Source organism: Phyllobates terribilis, unplaced genomic scaffold, assembly GCF_046119375.1.
Source record: "Phyllobates terribilis strain yellow unplaced genomic scaffold, ASM4611937v1 Scaffold_9__5_contigs__length_417890890, whole genome shotgun sequence".
Classification (NCBI taxonomy): domain Eukaryota; kingdom Metazoa; phylum Chordata; class Amphibia; order Anura; family Dendrobatidae; genus Phyllobates; species Phyllobates terribilis.
In genome coordinates, this window is record NW_027362769.1 from 280,847,319 (window position 1) to 280,869,181 (window position 21,863).

The window sequence follows — 21,863 nt, forward strand, 5'->3', positions numbered from 1 at the left end:
GGAAGAGGAGCGGAGGAGGCTCCAGGAACAAGGAACGAAGGGACCCCAGGGGTGTGGACCGGCGAGTCGCCACCGCACACCCGAATCTACCTGCGTAGAAGGGTCAGGCCAAAGGGGGAGACCGGTCCCCGAAACTAGTGGAGGCGGGGAACTACCCTCAGCTAGAAACCGGAGGCTGTGACATTTCATGTGGCGCAGCCCCTCGCTATACCCGCTAGGAAGGCACCATATAGGGTCAGGGAAACTGGCGCCAAGTTTCCCAAGAGAAGGCCCGAGGCAGCCGGACAGAAGCGAGGTCACTGGCGGGGTATGACAGGCCAGAGAAAGGACACACAAAGGGGGTCCTGTGAAACACTCCGGAGATACCTAGGAGTCGGCCGAGCCCCTCACCTGGTGAGCACAGTACGACGTGGGCAGCCGTTACCTGCAGAAGTGGTCTGGATAATAAGAACTGTGAGTAAAGGCCCTGGACTGCATCACTGACTCTGTGTCGTCACTGCTACTCCTGCACCATCACCCCCATCCTCTGCATGCACTGCCCTGAGGTTACACTCGTCCCGTGGGGAGTTGTATTACACTCTGCTGCACCCACAACACCAGCCTCAGCGGTCTGCCCTGCAGCGGCGGTTCATCCTGACCGCAATCCACGGGTGGCGTAGTCGGACATTTAATATCATAAAAACCACACAAATAGACCGCCATTTGAGTTGAACACCCTGAGCCACGGGATCGGGTCCCCGCCACACGAGGACTACAACCCCCAGCATCCGCAACGGGTCCGGCTATCCCCACACACGCACGGCCCAAGGGGCGCGTCACACTCACACACAGTACGCAGACATGCACGCACACAAAGTACTCAGACATGCACTCACACACAGTACGCAGACACACACACAGTACGCAGACGCACGCACATGGTACGCAGACATGCACGCACACACACACACAGTACGCAGACATGCGCACACAGTACACAGACATGCACACACACAGTACACAGACATGCACGCACACAGTACACAGACATGCACGCACCTGGTACGCAGACATGCACGCATGCACATGGTACACAGATATGCACATACATTACGCAGACACACACATACACAAATACGTACACATATAGGCATACATACATATTTGAACACATAAAACAGACATAAATATATATATACACGGTCATACACACTGACATACACACAAGACACATTAGAAATAAAATTAATATGGGGATTGGGGAATCTGGCGACAAGCCTCACTTACCTGCCCCAGCCTGTGTCCCATCCAGCTGTGCAGGGCCGCTGGCTTGTCTGATGGCCATCACAGGCCCTGGACCATCAGAAGGGCCCACTCGCCATTGGGGCCCAGACCGCTCCCCCAGCATCTCTGCAGGGAGGACCTCCGGCAGGGTTTGATTGTCAGCACTTCATCGGGGCACCCCTCCTGCACCCCCCGCTCCGCCGGCGCTGCTTAATTGCCGGCACTTCATCAGGTCCCCCCTCCGGGCCTCCCTTAATCCGGGCCTCCCTTAATCAGGGCCCCCCTCCGGGCCTCCCTTAATCAGGGCCCCCCTCCGGGCCTCCCTTAATCAGGGCCCCCCTCCGGGCCTCCCTTAATCAGGCACCCCTCCGGGCCTCCCTTAATCACAGCCCCCCTTCAGGCCTCCATCCTATACCCCCGCTCCGCTGCTTGATTACCGCCGCCGCCCGCCGGCACTGTCTTCAGGCATGCAATGCTTCATACAGTATATTGGCCCCCATATAATGCTCCATACAGAATACTGGCCCCCATATAATGCTCCATACAGAATGCTGGCCCCCATATAACGCTCCATACAGAATACTGGCCCCTATACAATGCTCAATGCAGAATACTGGCCCCCATATAATGCTTCATGCTGTATGGGCCCCATATAATCAGAGCTGTGGAGTTGGAGTCGGTGTCTATTTTGGTTGAGTTGGAGTTGGTATAAAATGGACCGATTCCAACTGCGAAAATATATAATAAATTGGGTACAGTAGTTCAATGCAGTTTGTGGGGAAGATTTTTTCATAAGAATTTGGGTAAGTTATGAAATGTCCTATAAACGTCAGTCCTATTCCTGATCTAAGGGTCTAGACTTTTAACAGATGAATCTGTGCTACGGTAAATTTATCACTTAAACATGAGCCATGTATGACGGAATCAGAGTGGTGGAGTTGGAGTCGGTGTTATGGAAATTGAGGAATTGGAGGTTTGGCTTTCCAACTCCACAGCCCAGCATATAATGCTACATACAGAATACTGGCCCCTATATAATGCTCCATACAGTATACTGGCCCCCATATAATGCCCCATGCTGTTTATGATGCTCCATGCTGTATGGGGATCATATAAATGCTCCATGCTGTATGGGCCCCATATAAATGCTCCATGCTGTATGGGCCCAATATAATGCTCCCTACAAAATGGGCCCTATATAATGTTCCATGCCTCCATACATAAAAAAATCAAATACTCACCTCTCCTCGCTGCCGCTGATCAGCTCCGGGCTCCTCAGTGTCGCCGTCTTCCCGCTCTCTGCGCTGTGACTGCTCAGCAGAGGGTGCGCTGGTAAGATGTCCTTGCGCCCTCTGGCCTGAGACGTCACAGTCAGGAGATGCGGAAGAGACAGGACCTGCAGAGGGACTGGGAGAGCCAAGTATTGTGTCGGGGCCCTGAGCAAGCGGGACGGGGCCCACTCACGGGCGCTGGGCCCAGACTCCCCCACTCTCGGGCCCCATAGCGCGCAAGTGTCCCAGACAGTGAGTGGGCCAACCCGCCTGCTCAGGGCCCCAGCACTTGCCCGGGTGCTGACGCTGGCTGTGACCTGTATGCCCACATTTATAATTTAGATAGGTTAAATGTGGTGACAGATTCCCTTTAAATCTATGTGTAGTTACTTAGCATCATAGTATTTTAGGCTTATGTTGCATTTTGGTCAAGGGAAAAATAGTTATAAAATAAATAAAATATAAAAAAGGGTTAAGGCTTTGCAAATGTTTTACTAATCCAATTTAACAACAGTACATGCCACAACAATATTGCTGACTGTCGCTGCAATTTACCTTCTGTGTGTGTACCTACTTAAGAAAAATTTTATAACCCTAAAAATCTATGCTGCTAAAGGGGATAGAATTTAAACAAAAAATATATATAAACAAATGCAAAAAAGGGTTACGTTTTTCATAGCTGTTTTACTAGTCCAATTTAAAAAACATATGCTCCACAACAATACTGCTGGCTGTTGCAGCAACTTACTTTCGGTGCATGTACCTACAGGGTGGGCCATTTATATGGATACACCTAAATTAAATGGGAATTGTTGGTGAAATCAACTTCCTGTTTGTGGCACATTAGTATATGGGAGGGGGAAAACTTTTCCAGATGGGTGGTGACCATGGCAGCCATTTTGAAGTTGGCCATTTTGGATCCAGCTTTATTTTTTTCAATGGGAAGAGGGTCATGTGACACATCAAACTTATTGAGAATTTCATAAGAAAAACAATGGTGTGCTTGGTTTTAACGTAACTTTATTCTTTCATGAGTTTTTTCACAAGTTTATGACCACTTATAAAATCTGTTCAAAGTGCTGCCCATCGTGCTGGATTGTCGATGCAACCCTCTTCTCCCACTCTTGACACACTGATAGCAACACCGCAGAAGAAATGCTAGCACAGGCTTCCAGTATCTGTTGTTTCAGATGCTGCACATCTCGTATCTTCACAGCATAGACAATTGACTTTAGATGACCCCAAAGATAAAAGTCTAAGGGGGTCAGATCGGGATACCTTGGTGGCCATTCAACTGGCCCACGACGACCAATCCACTTTCCAGGAAGCTGTTCATGTAGGAATGCTCGGACCTGACACCCAAAATGTGGTGGTGCACCATCTTGTTGGAAAAACTCAGGGAACGTGCCATCTTCAGTGCATAAAAAGGGCAACACACCATCATGTAGCAATTTCAGATATCCAGTGGCATTGAGGTTTCCATTGATGAAGAATGGCCCCACTATTTTTGTACCCCATATACCACACCATACCATCAAGATACGAGATGTGCAGCATCTGAAACAACGGATACTGGAAGCCTGTGCTAGCTTTTCTTCTGCGATGTTGCCATCAGTGTGTCAAGAGTAGTACTGATTCCGAAACCAGACAGATCGTTACGCTTCTGTAACGATTTCCGGAAATTAAATGAAGTGTCGAAGTTTGACCTTTATCCAATGCCCAGGGTGGATGAGCTGACTGAGACACTGGGGCAGGCCCAGTACTTTACCACGCTCGATCTCACCAAGGGTTATTAGCAGGTACCTCTCACGAAATCGGCGAAGGAAAAGACCGCCTTCATAACTCCGAAGGGTCTATATCATTATGTGGTCTTACCTTTTTGGTTACATGGGGCCCTAGCTACATTCCAGAAGCTGATGGACATAGTGTTCAAGCCTCATCAGGAGTACGCGTCCGCGTATCTAGATGATATTATCATCTTTAGCACCGACTGGCATAGGCACCTATCCCAGGTACAAGCGGTGCTGGATTCTCTCAGAGCCACAGGGTTAAGGGCAAACCCCCAAAAATGTGCGATAGGACTAGAGGAAGCCCGATATTTGGGGTATGTGATTGGCTGAGGAGTTATCAAGCCCCAAATCAATAAAGTTGAGGCAATTAAAAACTGGCCTAAACCGTTAAATACAAAACAGATGAGGGTGTTCCTTGGCATCCTTGGGTATTGCCGCCTGTTTATACATAATTTTGCGGGTAGAAAGGAAAAAAAAAATCGGTAATGGTTCGGTGGAACCCTCAGGTGAAGAAGCCTTTCAGTCTATGAAGTTGGCCCTGTGTGGACAGCCGGTCCTCATCAGCCCCAACTTCAAGGAAATCTTAATTGTACAAACAGATGCCTTGGAGGTAGGCCTCGGGGCGGTATTGTCACAAAAAGTGAATGGTGAAGAGCACCCGGTCACCTACTTGAGTAGAAAGCTTATCCCGGCAGAGAAAACCTATAGCGTGGTAGAGAAGGAGTGTTTGACTATTAAGTGGGCCTTGGAATCGCTACTTTATTATTTACTCGACCGTCAGTTCCGCTTGGTGACGGACCACTCACCCTTGGTATGGATGAGGAACGCCAAGGAGAGGAATGCGATAGTCACCAGGTGGTTCCTGTCACAGCAAAATTTCAGTTTCTCTGTAGAACATCGCCACAGGTCCTTTAAAAAACCCTGCATTAAGGATTAGTGTTGTTCAGTGTTGGGACCTGCTAGGAACGTAGCAGGAAAGCTTGGCGGGCCTGTGTGTAGCAGAACCTACGCCTGGGAAGGCTCTGCACCCGTCAGGCTCTGAGCGGCCCGGCGCGGCCGTTGCCCACGGCAGCCGTTGTTATGGACTTACGTTAACCCGGCTGGACTTTCTGTTTACCCGTAAGTTGCTGAATAAAAGCTGCTTATTTTGGACTTGCTTGGGTCACTGCCTCAGTTACTGCATGGTGTGAACACCACTGCCTTACAATATATATAATCTCTAGATGAAAAAGTAAAAAATTGTGAAGGAAAAAAGAAAAAAATTATTTAAAAAAAAAAACATTTTCAGAATTCTTTTTCCTTTTTTCCCTCTTCCTTCCCTCTTCTCTCCTCCCCCCTCTCCTTTTTCAATAAACACACGTATAGCCATGGCTGAAAGTGTTGGCACCCTTGAAATTGTTCCAGAAAATGAAGTATTTCTCCCAGAAAATTATAGTGATTACACATATTTTGTTATGCACATGTATATTTCCATTGTGTGTATTGGAACAACACAAAAAAACAGAGAAAAAAAGGCAAATTGGATATCATTTCACACAAAACCCCCCAAAAATGGGCTGGGCAAAATCGTTGGCACCCTCAACTCAACTTGGTTGTACACCCTTTGGAATAAATAACTGCAATCAATCGTGTCCTATAACCATCAACAAGCTTCTTACAACTCTCAACTGGAATTTTAGATCACTCTTTGTTTGCAAACTGCTCCAGGTCTCTCATATTTGAATGGCGCCTTCTCCCAAAAGCAATTTTAAGATCTCTTCACAGGTGTTCAATGGGGTTTAGATCTGACTAATTGCTGGCCACTTCAGAACTTTCCAGTACTTTGTTTCTATCCATTTCTTATTGATTCTTGAAGTAGCTTTAGGGTCATTGTCTTGCTAGAAAATGCAGAGAAGAACGCAGCACGACTGGACCGGGGTGCACGAGTAGGATCCAACACCGTAGTATCAATAGTAAAATCTCGGCACACCAATGGTTAGAATTTAACTGAATATTTATTTAGAGCAGTCCACATATACGTTTCGGTCCGATAATTGGACCTTCATCAGTGTACTGCAGGTGAGAAAGATCAAAAAGAGAGATTGTCGCTTTTACAAATGACAATTGAAATACAAGTGTAACAACATAGGTCAAAAATGTGCCTCAATTAGTTAAATGTATGTATTGTCTTGCTAGAAGACCTAAGACCTAGAATGCAAACTCAACTTTCTGGGCACTACATTGCGACCCAATATCCGTTGATAATCTTCACACTTCATGATGCCTTCCACACAGTCAAGGCGCCCAGTGCCAGAGGCAGCAAAACAACCCCAAAACATCTATGAACCACAACCAAATTTGACTGTAGATACTGCGTTCTTTTCTTTATAGGCCTCATTCTGTTTTTGGTAAACAGTAGAATGATGTTCTTTACCAAAAAGCTCTATCTTGGTCTCATTTGACCACAAGACACTTTCCCAGAAGGATTTTTTCTTACTCATTAACTCATTTTGGCAAACTGCAGTTTAGCTTTTTTTATGTCTCTCTGTCAGCAGTGGTGTCCTCCTGAGTCTCCTATTTCATTTCATTCAAATGTCGATGGATAGTTCACGCTGACACTGATGAACCCTGGAGCTTGCAGGACAGCTTGAATTTCTTTGGAACTTGATTGGGTCTGCTTATCCACCATCTGGACTGCTTGATTATGTTGCGCACCGTGGACATAGGAATCAAGATCTCTGGAGATTGACTTGCAACCTTGAGATTGTTGATAGTGTTCAACAATTTTGCTTCTCAAGTTTTCTTCTCTTCTTTCTGTTTTCCATGCTTAGTGTAGCACACACAGACACACAATGCAAAGATTGAGTCAACTTCTCCCCTTTTTATCTGGTTTCAGATGTCATTTTCATATTGCCACACCTGTTACTTGCCACAGGTGAGTTTGAAACAAAGTTGTTTACCCACAATTTTAGAAATGTGCCAACAATTTTGTTGGGCCCATTTTTGGGGTATTGTGTGAAATTATGTCCAATTTGCCTTTTTTCTCTGTTTTTTTTTGTGTTGTTCCAGTACACACACAGGAAATAAACATGTGTATAACAAAACATGTGTAATTGAAGTAATTTTCTGGGAGCCATACTTCATTTTTTGGAACAATTTTAAGGGTGCTAACACTTTTATCCATGACTGTATACCTGGACCTCCCATCAGCAATACGCCCTGTGCCTCACCATCCAGGAATACCTGTCCCTTCACCTCCGGAGAAAATTGAAGATATACCAGATTCAAAAGTGAAGAGCAGTATTCTGACGAAGATTTTCAAGCTAGTCCCAACAAGCCACAGCTTTTTTTTACAGCTCTAAGTAAATGATTTAGTCAGGGACTTGGACCTTCCTCAACATTCTGCAGAACATTTAGGTTATAGACTAAAGGATAAGAACCTGCTAGCTCCTGGTATCTATTTTTCATGGTACAGAAGCAGAGAAAAGGAATTCCTTCCATAATTTTCTCAAGATAGTGCTCTAGTGTATTGCAGTCATGTTTCTGGACTGATGGAAAAATTCTACATTGAGTACAATGTGAGCGAGTAGAGACTCTATATTGATTCATCCAGAAAGTCTGAAAGCTGTGCTACTGCACAATGGCAGCATGTATGCTTCAGCGACTGTAGAGCATTCTGCCCACTTGATGGAAACCTATAAGAATTTAGACTTTATTCTCAAGAAACTCAACTATGATGGTCAAGGACGGTCAAATATATGGTGATCTGAGTGTTCTCGCGATGCTCTTAGGGCAGCAAGGAAGATACACAAAGTATCTACCAAAAGAAAGAGAGCCTTTTAAGTACCTGTGCACCAAGTTTCTGGGACTGTCCGAAGCAAAACTGAAAGCAGGCAATTTTGCGGGTCCAGATATTAGGAAACTCATGAAAGACGACGTGTTTGAAACAAAAATGAAAGCTGTTGAGAAAAGGGCTTTTGGATTCTTTTAAAGAAGTTATGAAGAAATTTCTAGGTAACAACAAAGATCCAAAATTTAAGTCCATCGTGAAGGACATGCTGAAACATTTCAAAGCCTTAAGTTGTCTGTTGAATTTGAAGTTGCATTTTCTACATTCCCATTTGAACTACTTTCCTGAAAACCTTGGTGCTGTTAGCGAATAGCAAAGAGAGATTTCATCAGGATATCAAGGAACTGGAACGACTACTGCTGGATGGGGGACTACTGCTGGATGTTTCACAGAGAAGATCCTCATTCCTTCTATAAGAGAAAGGGTACGTGTACATGATCAGTAATCGCTGCGGATTGGACGCAGCATACTTGTGCTGCGTGCAAACCGCAGCGGCCAGATGTTACAGCATAGTGGATGGGATTTGTAGAAATCCCATGCTCACTATGCGTCTGCGGCACACCCGCGGAAACTGACATGCGGCGCGTCTTTCCAGACAGCAGAATGTCAATTTCCCTTGAGTCTCTGCAAGAGAAATTAGATCACTGTAATGTACAGGATGCAGTGAATCTGAAAGGCTCAATGAACACATGCGGATTCATCTGCGTGCAGCGCTTTGGAGGCAGCATAAATGATGCTACGTTCAAAGCACTAACAGCACAGATCGTGTGCACATACCCAAAAAGAGAAGCTTTGAAGGGAAAAGGAAAAGGCGCAATCATTTATTTTTCTAATAAAGTTGCAGAATGAATGTTCAATACATTTTTATATATCATATTGTGTACTCTTTTTGGCTACAATAAAGATTATTCTTGTTCTTCTCGCTGGCACGTAATTTCACGCGGGTTTGTGCATAAGTGATGGTTAAAAATATAATTTTTTTTTTAAATCAGGGCATAAGAAAACATAAGAATCAGTCATTGGATTTCAAACAATTTTCATAAACCCAAATTTTGCATACCTGAGTTATTTCACCTACTATATCATACAAACCTGACAAAACTGAATCCCACGAACGCTATTTCCTAATTTATCCAATGGTGGAGACCAGCACATCAAGCCCATAACATTAGGAACTACCAAAAGGATACCTCCTGAAACTCCAGATTTTGATGGGAGGCCAACCTAAAAGAGATCAGAGGAATAGTTTTAACTCAAAGCATATTGCATGAATAAACTCTCATGAAGAGGTTGTTCCAACATCACATATTTTGTTTTAACTCAAAGATCTAAGCATATGTGAAAGCTCTATGCAATTATTGTGAAAGCATGTTGCCTTAATCGTTCTCCTTTGCATTGTCCTTCTGCAACTCATCACCATAACAGTTCTATGCATTTTCATGTCTGAGCAGTCCAACACTTTAGGCCACGTGACAATACACTTCCCTATCATAAAATTACATTGCAGCTATAGGCATATCCCTTCTCCATCCTATGCACATCTAACCTTTGCAATGAGAACTGTGCATGTCTTATAGCACGCATAGAGAAAAACACTAGCAACACTGCAGAAGGGAATGACTGTCTCTTACATGCTGCAAGAGTGCTAAAGGCAAAATAAAAATAAAACACAAAAAATAGAGCAACTGGATGGATTTGCGCTCCAGAACTCAAATAGCGCTTTTTCCAAAAATTGAAAAAAGCCTGTGACATTACCCCTCGTGCAAATTACAAATTTGTGGCTAAAGCAATATTTTAGTGGAAAAAATGTCATTTTTCATTTTTTCCATCCCACTTTGCCTTTATTCCTGTGTAGCACCTGAAGGGTTAACAAATTTCCTAACAGTAGATAAGAACAATGTGAGTAGTGCAGTTTTTTAAATGGTATCGCTTCTGGGGGCTTTCCAATACATAGGCCCCTCAATGTCTCTTCAAAGCTGAAGATGTTTGCAAAAAAATGGGTCTGTAAATTTTCTTAAAAAAAAAAAAATAATAATAATTTATTGCTTATAAATGTAAATTTTTCTAACATCCTAACAAAATGATAGGATGTTTGAAAAATAATGCTGCCATAAAGTAGACATATGAAACATGTTATTAGTTATTTTGTGTAGTATGACTATCTGGTTTAAGGATATAAGCATTCAAAGTTTGCAAATTTTTCAGAAGTTTCATCAATTCTAACATAATTAAAGCGAAACATGTCAGCCTAAATTTACCACTACCATGAAGTACAATGTATAACGAAAGAACAACTTCAGAATCACATGTAATTGTATATATAGCAGCATTCCAGAGTTATTAATACATAAAGTGACAGGTGTCAGGTTTAAAAAACGGGGCTTGGTTATTGAGCTCAAAATTGGCTCTGTCACAAAGGGGTTAAGGAAGTAAAAACAAAAAAAAAACCCCACAGCACTTTATGTCGCACAGTGTTAGGCCCCCTTCACACAACAGTGTTTCTGAGACATGTGGCATCCGTTTTCACACATACTGGAGACACGTATACACACGCACACCAACACGAAGACATGTGCATTTTTCTCCGGCAGCATGGATAACAACATGTACCGCCTGCACATGTGCACACGGATGACATAAAGTGTAACATCCATGTGCCGTCCGTGTGACACGTACCGGAACAGAATGCAGAATAGAAATGACAGATGTTTAGGTGTTAAAGATGTGCAAAGACAGAGATAGATAGATATCTGTGAGAGATATAATTAGTGCCTTGCGTGTGTAGTTTACTGTACATGGATTATCCTAATAAATAAATTAAAAATAACAATGTGGGGTCCTCCCTATTTTTGATAACCAGCAAAGGTAAAGCAGACAGCCGTAAACTGCTATTGAAGGTCCCTGATTATTGGGCTATTCCCAGCCTAAAAATAGCAGCCCACAGCTGCCTCAGAAGTGGTGCATCACATTAGATGCTGGTGCTGTGCCTCGGCTCTTTCTGTTTGCCCTTGTGCGTTGACAATTGGGGTATTGGTAGTTGAAATTGATGCTAGCTTTGATTTGTCTAATTGATACTGTTATTAACAGTCGCTAGGGCCAGATTAGGGGAACGCTGGACTACGTCATTTTTTATGATACATTGGTGAACTGTAATGATTCCGCCCCTCAGTGCTGAGCTGTCTGAGCAATGATTGACAGCTCAGTTGTCCAGTCTGGTTCAAGGGCTTGCCGAACTATCTGTGGTTTGATTGACAGCTTGGCCATCCAATCTGGGAGGTGCTGAGCTCTCGTCAGGTGCTCTGAGTTCCCATTATTGCTCTGCTATTTAACTGAGCTGGCAGTCCCAGAAAGCCGTCAGCCATAGTTCCAGCTAAATATGGTTGGTTTACTCTGTGACTTGTATTTTGCTTATTGATCTATCACTGCCTGACCTTGGACTTTGTTCTGACCATCCGTCTGTTTAACCCCTTTGATGCTCTATTCCACTATCCTCCTGGTATCTTGACTTAGGACGGTTACCTGACTATTACTTTGTCTCATCCCTCTGTTTATGACGTACCATCCTGACTATTGACCTCAGACTCCTCGATTATCCCGACTCACGGCTTGTCTGTGAGAAGTCATTCTGCATTACATGAACAAGGGACAGTGTCTTGTTTTTATTTCTCTCTTTTTATGGTATTCCGGTTTCCATTTGAGGACTACGTCGGATTCCCACAACTAACTACACCGGATCTGCATGTTTTTTTTTTAGAAAATGGTGAACCAGCGAAAGTGTCGAGGAGTGTTTATTAAAATAAAATATTTGTGTGTGTGCTTTTTTTTGGATTAATGGCTTAGTAATGGGGGAGTTTGATAAATACCTCCCTATTACTAACACCAGGGCTTGATGTCAGCTGTGTTTTTGTGTCCTCAGCTGACATCAACCCCAACTACCATTACCCACATTGCCAACACACCAGGGCAATCGGGAAGAGCCGAGGCAAAGCGCCGGAATTGGTGCATCTAATCTTATGCGTTACTTCTGGGGCTGCTATTTTTAGGCTGGGAAGGGCACAATAAACATGAACCTTTTCACCCTGATAATATCAGCCCCCAACTGTCTGCTTTATCTTTGTTGGTTATCAAAAATGGGGGTGACCTCAAGTCATTTTTTCATTTATTTTTTTAATTTATTAGCTTAATACATGTACTACACACCCAAGGTATTAACAAAATATCTCACTGATATCTAACTAGCTATCTGTCTACCCCATACCTACAGTGGTGTGAAAAAGTGATTGCCCCCTTCCTAATTTCTTATTATTTTGCATGTTTGTCACAATTAAATGTTTCAGATCACAAAGCAAATTTAAATATTAGACAAAGATAACACAAGTAAACAAAAAAATACAGTTTTTAAATGAAGGTCTTTATTATTAAGGGAAAAAGAAATCCAAACCTACAGGGCCCTGTGTGAAAAAGTGATCCACCCCTTAAAACATAAATTAACTGTCGTTTATCACATCTTTTGGAAGCGGAGTTCAATTTCAATTGCCACACACAGGCCTGATGACTGCCACACCTGTTCGCAATCAAGAAATCACTTAAGTAGGACCTGCCTGACAAAGTGTAGTAGACCAAAAAATCCTCAAAAGCTAGACATCATGATGCGATCCAAAGAAATTCAGGAACAAATGAGAAACAAAGTAATTGAGATCTATCAGTCTAGAAAAGGTTATAAAGCAATTTCGGAAGCTTTGGGACTCCAGAGAACCACAGTGAGAGCCATTACCCATAAATGGCAAAAACACGGAACAGTTGTGAACCTTGCCAGGAGTGATTAGACAACCAAAATTACCCCAAGAGCACAGCGACAACTCATCCAAGAGGTCACAAAAGACCCCATAACAACATCCAAAGAACTGCAGGCCTCACTTGCCTCAGTTAAGGTCAGTGTTCATGACTCCACCATAAGAAAGAGACTGGGCAAAAATGGCTTGCATGGCAGATTTCCAAGACAAAAACCACTGCTGAGCAAAAAGAACATAAAGGGTCATATCAATTTGCCACAAAACATCTTGATGATCGCCAAGACTTTTGGGAGAATACTTCTTGGAATGACCAGACAAACATTGAACTTTTTGGAAGGTGTGTGTCCCATTAAATCTGGCGCAGAAGTAATACAGCATTTCAGAAAAGGAACATCATACCATAAATAAAATATGGTGGTGGTAGTGTGATGGTCTGGGACTGTTTTGCTGCTTTAGGACCTGGGAGACTTGCTGTGATAAATGGAACCATGAATTCTGCTGTCTACCAAAAAGTCCTGAAGGGTAATGTCCAGACATCTGCTTGTGTTTCAATGATTTTTATTGAATTTTTTATAACACAAAAACAAAATTATACTAAGGAGACATCATAATACACTAAAGAGGAAAATGGGGCGAGAGATTGGAGAGGGGAAGGAAAGGAAACATATTATTTATTAGGGAGGAAAAAGGAGGGAGTGGAGAAACATAGGGAAGAATATCCCAATCAAGATGGGGAGGAGATAAGTAGGCATACAAGTTAAGAGTAAGAGTCCAATGTCAAATATTTAAATATTTGTGGCTTAAACCTTAGTTACCATTAAAACATTAGAAACAAAATTAGTAAAACAGACTTGGTACATTACAATGAAAATACAGGTTGAGTATGAATACTTGTCAAGGGTCGAGGCGTACCTCGTTGACCCTGTGGGAGGAAAGTTCGGTTCAAATTGTGTAGTATACAAAGTGGGATCTGGAATGTAATATATTAAGAGTATACAAAATAGTTTCTTCTTGTTCATATAGGATCCAGATTACGTAGTTCCTGAAAGATAAGCTGAATTTGTAGCTGAAAATATATACTTGTAGATATAGTCCAGAATCAGTATGCCTAGATAATTTATTTGTAATCCAAAGTGTATAGACGAGTTGTAGTCTCTTGTAATCCAGAAGAAAAGTAGGCCATCAGAAGAAGTTTTATCATTATTGTAATCCAGACTGTAAGACGTTGATAAGAAGTTTGATACAAGATGAAAAAAAAAGTTCATCATGTAGGAAAGAAGTTATGTTGACGTGTGGGAGTTGTTAAAACCAGTAGTCTCAACAAACCAGCGCCTTCCTCCGGAGATGAGATGAGGATTGTTCTTGAGCCTTGCTTTACTTGCAAAGATGAAGTTTGTGACCAACGGTAGGATATTCCAGCACGTAGAATTTATTGCGTTATATGCCAAAATGATTTCCTTGTTTGGATCGTGGATTTGGACAGGTCCTAAAACAGGGTTATATTGTTGTATTGGGCTGGGAGTTTTTTTTAGAGTCCCTAGTTAGTGCGAATAGGTTGTTTCTCACCTAGGGTGAATAAAAGGACACGATCACGTCTCTAGCGAACCCTGATGGTAGAAGGTCTGGCTTGGGGATCCTATATATTTTAGCAACTAAGTTGTATTCCTTTGTATTGGACAGGAGTTTGAATACCATTTGAGAGACACATTTCTTTAATTGGGAGGGTTGAATTGATTCTGGAATTCCTCTGATTTTTAGATTATTTTTCCTCTTATTATCCTCAAAGTCGGCCAAGCAGTTTTTAAAAGATAAAATTTCTTTATGGATCTGATTGAGGGAATTTTGGCTTGAATTAGGGAAGTATTGGTTATTAAAGATTCACTATTTTTTCGAATGTTTACCAGATTTTTTTGAGGATCAAAGGTACTGTCAGGAATATTGCCAGCTCTCAAGTCAGTGTCTCATCGAATGAGGAATACCATTTTCATTAGTATATTTTTAATGTAAGTTTCAGAAGAATTCACCTTTTTTATTAAAATTTGTTCACAAATGTTTGAGTTTGCCTCTGTCTGATTATTATCTCGGTGCCAGGTTTTATTCTCGGGTAAATTAAGTGACTTTAGGAAAGCATTCTAAATATTTTCCATGAATTCTTCTGAGGGTGGAGTATCAGAGGCAAGTACATTATTGAAAAAGGGAATGTTAGGCTATGTGCACACAAAATTTTTCCGCCGCAGAAACACATCAAAAACGCTTGTAATTGGTTTGCCACGCATTGCAATGCAAATCCGCATGTGCTGTGCACATGATGCAGAAATTTCCGCTCCGGATTCACATTGCGTTAAAAAATGCATCATTACTATTGTTCGGGCGTTTCCGCCGCAAATTCGCGCCCATTGACTTGAATTGAAACGCAGCAAAACCGCAGGTAACCTGTGGATTTGCTGCGTTCCAATTAAAGTCAATGGAAGTGAATTTGCGGTGGAAACGCGCCGCGTGTGTTACCCAGGTCGGGAGAGGAGGCTACTACTCCTTTCATCCGATCGTCGCTCTCGCTGTAGTAGTCTGCTCTACCCAGCCCGCGTGCCCGCAGTGTAAAAAAAAAAAATAAAGTAAAAAAAAACAAAAAAACTTTTACACTCACCTGTCCGGCGCCCCCCGGTGTCCTCCTGGTCGATCCTCTCCTTCCTGCGGCTGGCGGTACACTGTGGGGAGCTGGCTCGCTCCCCGCAATGTACTGAGCTGTCAGGACCTGCGGTGATGTCAGCGATCAGCTTATCAGTCACGTGACTTGACCGGTGAGCTGATGCTCACGTCATTGCAGGTACTGTACTGACATGACCTCCGGTGACGTAGCGATCAGCTGATCAGTCACGCGACCAGTCAGCTGATGTTCACGTCACCGCAGGTACTGTGATATGGTTGTTTGTTTTTTTACTTTTTTTTCAGAAGATCGATGGCTTCGTGGAGGCGTACAATAAAGTTTTTTTAAAAAAACGATGTGCTTTAAATTTCATTAAAATACTTTATTCTGGCTATGTATTAATTGAAAAAGCGCCGGCAACTTTACTACGCAGTTAACAAACTTAAATAAATCTTATAGACGCCATCCATTACTAACCTGGGTTTCATGTCAGCCGCCAATACAAGGCAGACGTGAACCCCAACCCCATTACCCCACTGCCACTGCTACAGGGCAGTGGAAAGAGCGAGGCTAAGCGCCAGATTTGGCGCATCTTATGGATGCGCCATTTCTGGGACTGCTGGGGGGGGGGGGTGATATTAAGTATCCATGGTCCCTTCCCTGGCTATTAATATCAGTCTGCAGCTGTCTAGTTTAGCCTTTGCTGGTTAGATTTTATAGGGGGACCCCACCTTCTCTATTATGCTGTTCTTCTATTTGGTATTCCTTAAATAGACTAGGATTAATAGCTGACATATTCTCAGTGTCACTGTCCCCCATCAATGCATTTGTATAGGATTCCGAATTTGCTGAGAGATAGTCTGAAAAGATATTTGCTTGGTTTTCTCTATTAGAACATCCACCTGTCACGTGACGTTCCATATAATCCGTATAATAGTCGAGAACAGAGTCCTCAGTACATGAGAGGTCTGGACTATCATTCACTTCCGGTGTGGTGGATTCAGCAGCATCAGTAAACTCTTCTGAACACATATCCTCCACTTCCATGTTAGAGTGAGAGGATGCGGTTATTTCAGATAAAGAATCAGAGGCAACGTCAGAGCTATCTGTATTATTGCTGATCGTATTATTGGACAGTTCTCCATCTGGATTGCAAATTGATCTAATGGTTTTAGAAAAGTCATTATTGAGTTTGATCCATAGATCATTGGTCCCCTTAAGTAGATTGAATTTACAGTTTTGTGCCCTAGTGAGATCTGATTGAGGTACTGATTCAGCACTATTAGGATTTGTTTATTTAGCGGTTTTCCCCCTAATAGCAAGGGTGTCATTAGAGTCAGGGTCAGGGACACCTTTGTTTATTGAAGTAATGTCTGTGGCACTGGGAGAGTATGTTTTATATTGCTTTATTGGAGTCTTTGCTGGCTTAGCAGGGCTTGAAGGGATCCGTGATTGTGACATGCTGAGTGCTTTGTCTGTGGGGTTCATGCGTGATTGTGAAGAGTAAAGGGGACATTGGAGAATGTCTCCCAGAAATATGGAGCCAGTCCTAGGAGATTTAGGGGTGGCAAAGCCCTCTTCCAGAGAGCGGGGGCGCAGAATACCGCGCCTCGGCAATGTAGTCTCGGTCACCTCTCGCGCAGCAAGGATCCCATCCGCTCTCCTCTGCCCACGGTCCCTTGCTTTGCAGTGTGATATAGGCGACTTTGCCGGTCCAGCAGAGCCAGAAAGGCTCTGTAGCTGTGACACAACCGACCACATTGTTTGCGGGGCTCATGCATGCTTGTATGGGGCAGGAGGAACCCTGAGGAGTATTTGGAGTCAGTATTATAAGTTTTAGGGGTGGCACAACACACATCTAGGGAGCGGGGGATGTATTCACACTCACCACTCCTTCAGACAGGGTCTCAGTTGCAGTGTTCTGCTGGCCATCCTTCTCCCCAGAAACTGGTGTATATGCCTTAGAGGGGCAAAAGGACCCCTCTAAAGCCGAGGAAAGCTTCTCCAAAATCGGAGAAGGAAACGGTCCCATGTAGGAATCCTGGGACCGCGGCGTTCGCTGTGACTGCGGAGTTTCCTCCTTCCTTTTGATAGTTTGGCTCCTCTCCAAATGATTCCTGGGCCCTGGGTCGTCTGAGTCGTAATCCTTCTCACCCCAACAGTATGTGGGGTGTTGCAGGCACTCCTGTCCAGGACCGCACGGCCTCCATTCTTGTATGACGTCACCCCTGCAGCAAGCAAGGAAGCAGAGACCACAGGGTTCCTCCGCTCCATCCTCAGTTCAAATAAAGGCCGTTTCTTCATTAAATTCATTTGTTTTTTCATCTTTGATAGTCCTGTCATGTTCCAGAAGACTTCCCACAACTTTAAATCCAAATAAATCCACCTTTAAGTTCGCTAAAGTAGCTTTTGTGACAGTGTCACTGGTTTTATATGTGAGGGGAGGTATGTGTCACTCAGGATGCTCTCCTGTGTGAACTAAGACCTACTTTATTTTTCTGCCAGCGTGTTATATGCTGGTAGATTTACTCTGTTAAAGGGTGTGCGGTTTCATGGGAATGGCAAAGAGGGCGGGACGCCATTCCCCCTACCTCCCCTCAGGGTGTGGCTGAGCAATGAGTAAAAGCTCAGTCCCTTTTTTTTTCTCTGGAGTGTGGTCTGGAGGGGGAAGTCTCCAGACAGTATTGTGGAAGCTGCAGAGCTTTTCACATGGACTTTAGCAGTGCAGTTTATGCTACCGAGAGCGGGCGGAACCCGCTCATCTATGGACTGAGTTATACTTTGTTTTGCTTGTTTTTTTCGTTTAACCCAGAGGGGTCAATGTTTGTTTTTCCTGTGAAACCTGCATGAGTTTATGGCTGATAATAAACCAGCAGAGAGGAAACCTGAGAACGAGTCGACTTGCTACACTTTTTATAGAGGAACTTCAGGAGCTCCTACAGAGCACGTCTGCTCCTGTCCTCTGCAAACCACGCCCCCTCAGACATCTGTTTGTGACGTCAAGCTGAAGTGAACCTCGGTTATGGAGCAGGACAATGATCCAAAACACACCAGCAAGTCCACCTCTGAATGGCTTAAGAAAAACAAAATTAAGACTTTGGGGTGGCCTATTCAAAGTCTTGACCTTAATCCGATTGAGATGCTGTGGCATGACCTTAAAAAGGCGGTTCATGCTCCGAAACCCTCCAATGTGGCTGAATTACAACAATTTTGAAACACGAGTGGCCAAAATTCCTCCAGAATGATGTAAAAGACTCATTGCCAGTTCTCACAGATGCTTGATTGCAGCGGTTGCTGCTAAGGGTGGTCCAACCACTTATTAGTTTTAGGGAGCAATCACTTTTTCACACAGGGCTTTGTAGGTTTGGATTTCTTTTTCCCTTAATAATAAAGACCTTCATTTGAAAACTGCATTTTGTGTTTGTGTTACAGTTATATGAAAAAGTTTGGGCACCCCTATTAATCTTAAGCTTAATGTTTTATAAAAATTGTTGTTTTTGCAACAGCTATTTCAGTTTGATATATGTAATAACTGTTGGGCACAGTAATGTTTCTGCCTTGAAATGAGGTTTATTGTACTAACAGAAAATGTGCAATCTGCATTCAAACAAAATTTGACAGGTGCATAAGTATGGGCACCTCACCAGAAAAGTGACATTAATATTTAGTAGGTCCTCCTTTTGCAAAAATAACAGCCTCTAGTTGCTTCCTGTAGCTTTTAATGAGTTCCTGGATCCTGGATGAAGGTATTTTTGACCATTCCTCTTTACAAAACAATTCCAGTTCAGTAAAGTTTGATGGTCGCCGAGCATGGACAGCCCTCTTCAAATGATCCCACAGATGTTCAATGATATTCAGGTCTGGGGACTGGGATGGCCATTCCAGAACATTGTAATTGTTCCTCTGCATGAATGCCTGAGTAGATTTGAAGCGGTGTTTTGGATCATTGTCTTGCTGAAAGATCCATCCCCCGTGTAACTTCAACTTTATCACTGATTCTTGAACATTATTGTCAAGAATCTGCTGATACTGAGTGGAATCCATGCGTCCCTCAACTTTAACAAGATTCCCGGTGCCGGTATTGGCCACACAGCCCCAAAGCATGATGGAACCTCCACCAAATTTTACTGTGGGTAGCAAGTGTTTTTCTTGGAATGCTGTGTTTTTTTGCCGCCATGCATAACGCCTTTTTGTATGACCAAACAACTCAATCTTGGTTTCATCAGTCCACAGGACCGTCTTCCAAAAAGAAATTGGCTTCTCCAAATGTGATTTTGCATACCTCAGCCGACTCTGTTTGTGGCGTGCTTGCAGAAACGGCTTCTTTCGCATCACTCTCCCATACAGCTTCTCCTTGTGCAAAGTGCGTTGTATAGTTGACCGATGCACAGTGACACCATCTGCAGCAAGTTGATGCTGCAGCTCTCTGGAGGTGGTCTGAGGATTGTCCTTGACTGATCTCACCATTCTTCTTCTCTGCCTTTCTCATGTTTTTCTTGGCCTGCCACTTCTGGCCTTAACAAGAACTGTCCCTGTGTTCTTCCATTTCCTTACTATGTTCCTCACAGTGGAAACTGACAGGTTAAATCTCTGAGACAGCTTTTTGTATCCTTCCCCTGAACAACTATGTTGAATAATCTTTGTTTTCAGATCATTTGACAGTTGTTTTGAGGAGCCCATGATGCCACTCTTCAGAGGAGATTCAAACAGGAGAACAACTTGCAAGTGGCCACTTTAAGTAGCTTTTCTCATGATTGCATACACCTGGCTATGAAGTTCAAAGCTCAATGAGGTTACAAAACCAAAAAAAGTGCTTTAGTAAGTCAGTAAAAAGTAGGTAGGAGTATTTAAAACAAGAAAATGATAAGGGTGCCCATACTTATGCACCTGACAAATTTTGTTTGAATGCAGATTGCACATTTTCTGTTAGTACAATAAACCTCATTTCAAGGCAGAAACATTACTGTGTCCAACAGTTATTACATATATCAAACTGAAATAGCTGTTGCAAAAACACCAATTTTTATAAAACATTAAGCTTAAGATTAATAGGGGTGCCCAAACTTTTTCATATAACTGTAACTTTGTCTAATATTTAAATTTGTTTTGTGATCTGAAACATTTAAGTGTGACAAACATGCAAAAGAATAAGAAATCAGGAATGGGCAAACACTTTCATACCACTGTACATATATATTCATGTACATACAGTACAGACCAAAAGTTTGGACACACCTCATTTAAAGATTTTTCTGTATTTTCATGACTATGAAAATTGTACATTCACACTGAAGGTATCAAAACTATGAATTAACACATGTGGAATTATATACTTAACAAAAAAAGTGTGAAACAACTGAAAATATGTCTTATATTCTAGGTTCTTCAAAGTAGCCACCTTTTGCTTTGATGACTGCTTTGCACACTCTTGGCATTCTCTTGATGAGCTTCAAGAGGTAGTCACCAGAATTGGTCTTCCAACAATCTTGAAGGAGTTCCCAGAGATGCTTAGCACTTTTTGGCCCTTTTGCCTACACTCTGCGGTCCAGCTCACCCCAAACCACCCCATCACTCTCCTTCTTGGTCAAATAGCCCTTACACAGCCTGGAGGTGTTTTTGGGGTCATTGTCCTGTTGAAAAATAAATGATGGTCCAACTAAACGCAAACCGGATGGAATAGCATGCCGCTGCAAGATGCTGTGGTAGCCATGCTGGTTCAGTATGCCTTCAATTTTGAATAAATCCCCAACAGTCTCACCAGCAAAGCATCCCCACACCATCACACCTCCTCCTCCATGCTTCACGGTGGGAACCAGGCATGTAGAGTCCATCCGTTCACCTTTTCTGTGTCGCACAAAGACACGGTGGTTGGAACCAAAGATCTCAAATTTGGACTCATCAGACCAAAGCACAGATTTCCACTGGTCTAATGTCCATTCCTTGTGTTCTTTAGCCCAAACAAGTCTCTTCTGCTTGTTGCCTGTCCTTAGCAGTGGTTTCCTAGCAGCTATTTTACCATGAAGGCCTGCTGCACAAAGTCTCCTCTTCACAGTTGTTGTAGAGATGTGTCTGCTGCTAGAACTCTGTGTGGCATTGACCTGGTCTCTAATCTGAGCTGCTGTTAACCTGCGATTTCTGAGGCTGGTGACTCAGATAAACTTATCCTCAGAAGTAGAGGTGACTCTTGGTCCTCCTTTCCTGGGGCGGTCCTCATGTGAGCCAGTTTCTTTGTAGCGCTTGATGGTTTTTGCAACTGCACTTGGGGACACTTTC

The 21,863-nt window shown here is 43.1% G+C and overlaps 1 protein-coding gene across 2 annotated transcripts in view; it reads right to left on the reverse strand.

Moving 5' to 3' along the window:
• GLS (glutaminase) overlaps positions 1-21,863 on the reverse strand; it is a 672,521-nt gene that overhangs the window by 255,417 nt on the left and 395,241 nt on the right. For both annotated transcript variants that reach the window (XM_073647835.1, XM_073647836.1), the window contains exon 13: positions 9,246-9,377. In XM_073647835.1, coding sequence (XP_073503936.1) covers positions 9,246-9,377 — 132 coding nt within the window. The remainder of the gene's footprint in view (positions 1-9,245; positions 9,378-21,863) is intronic.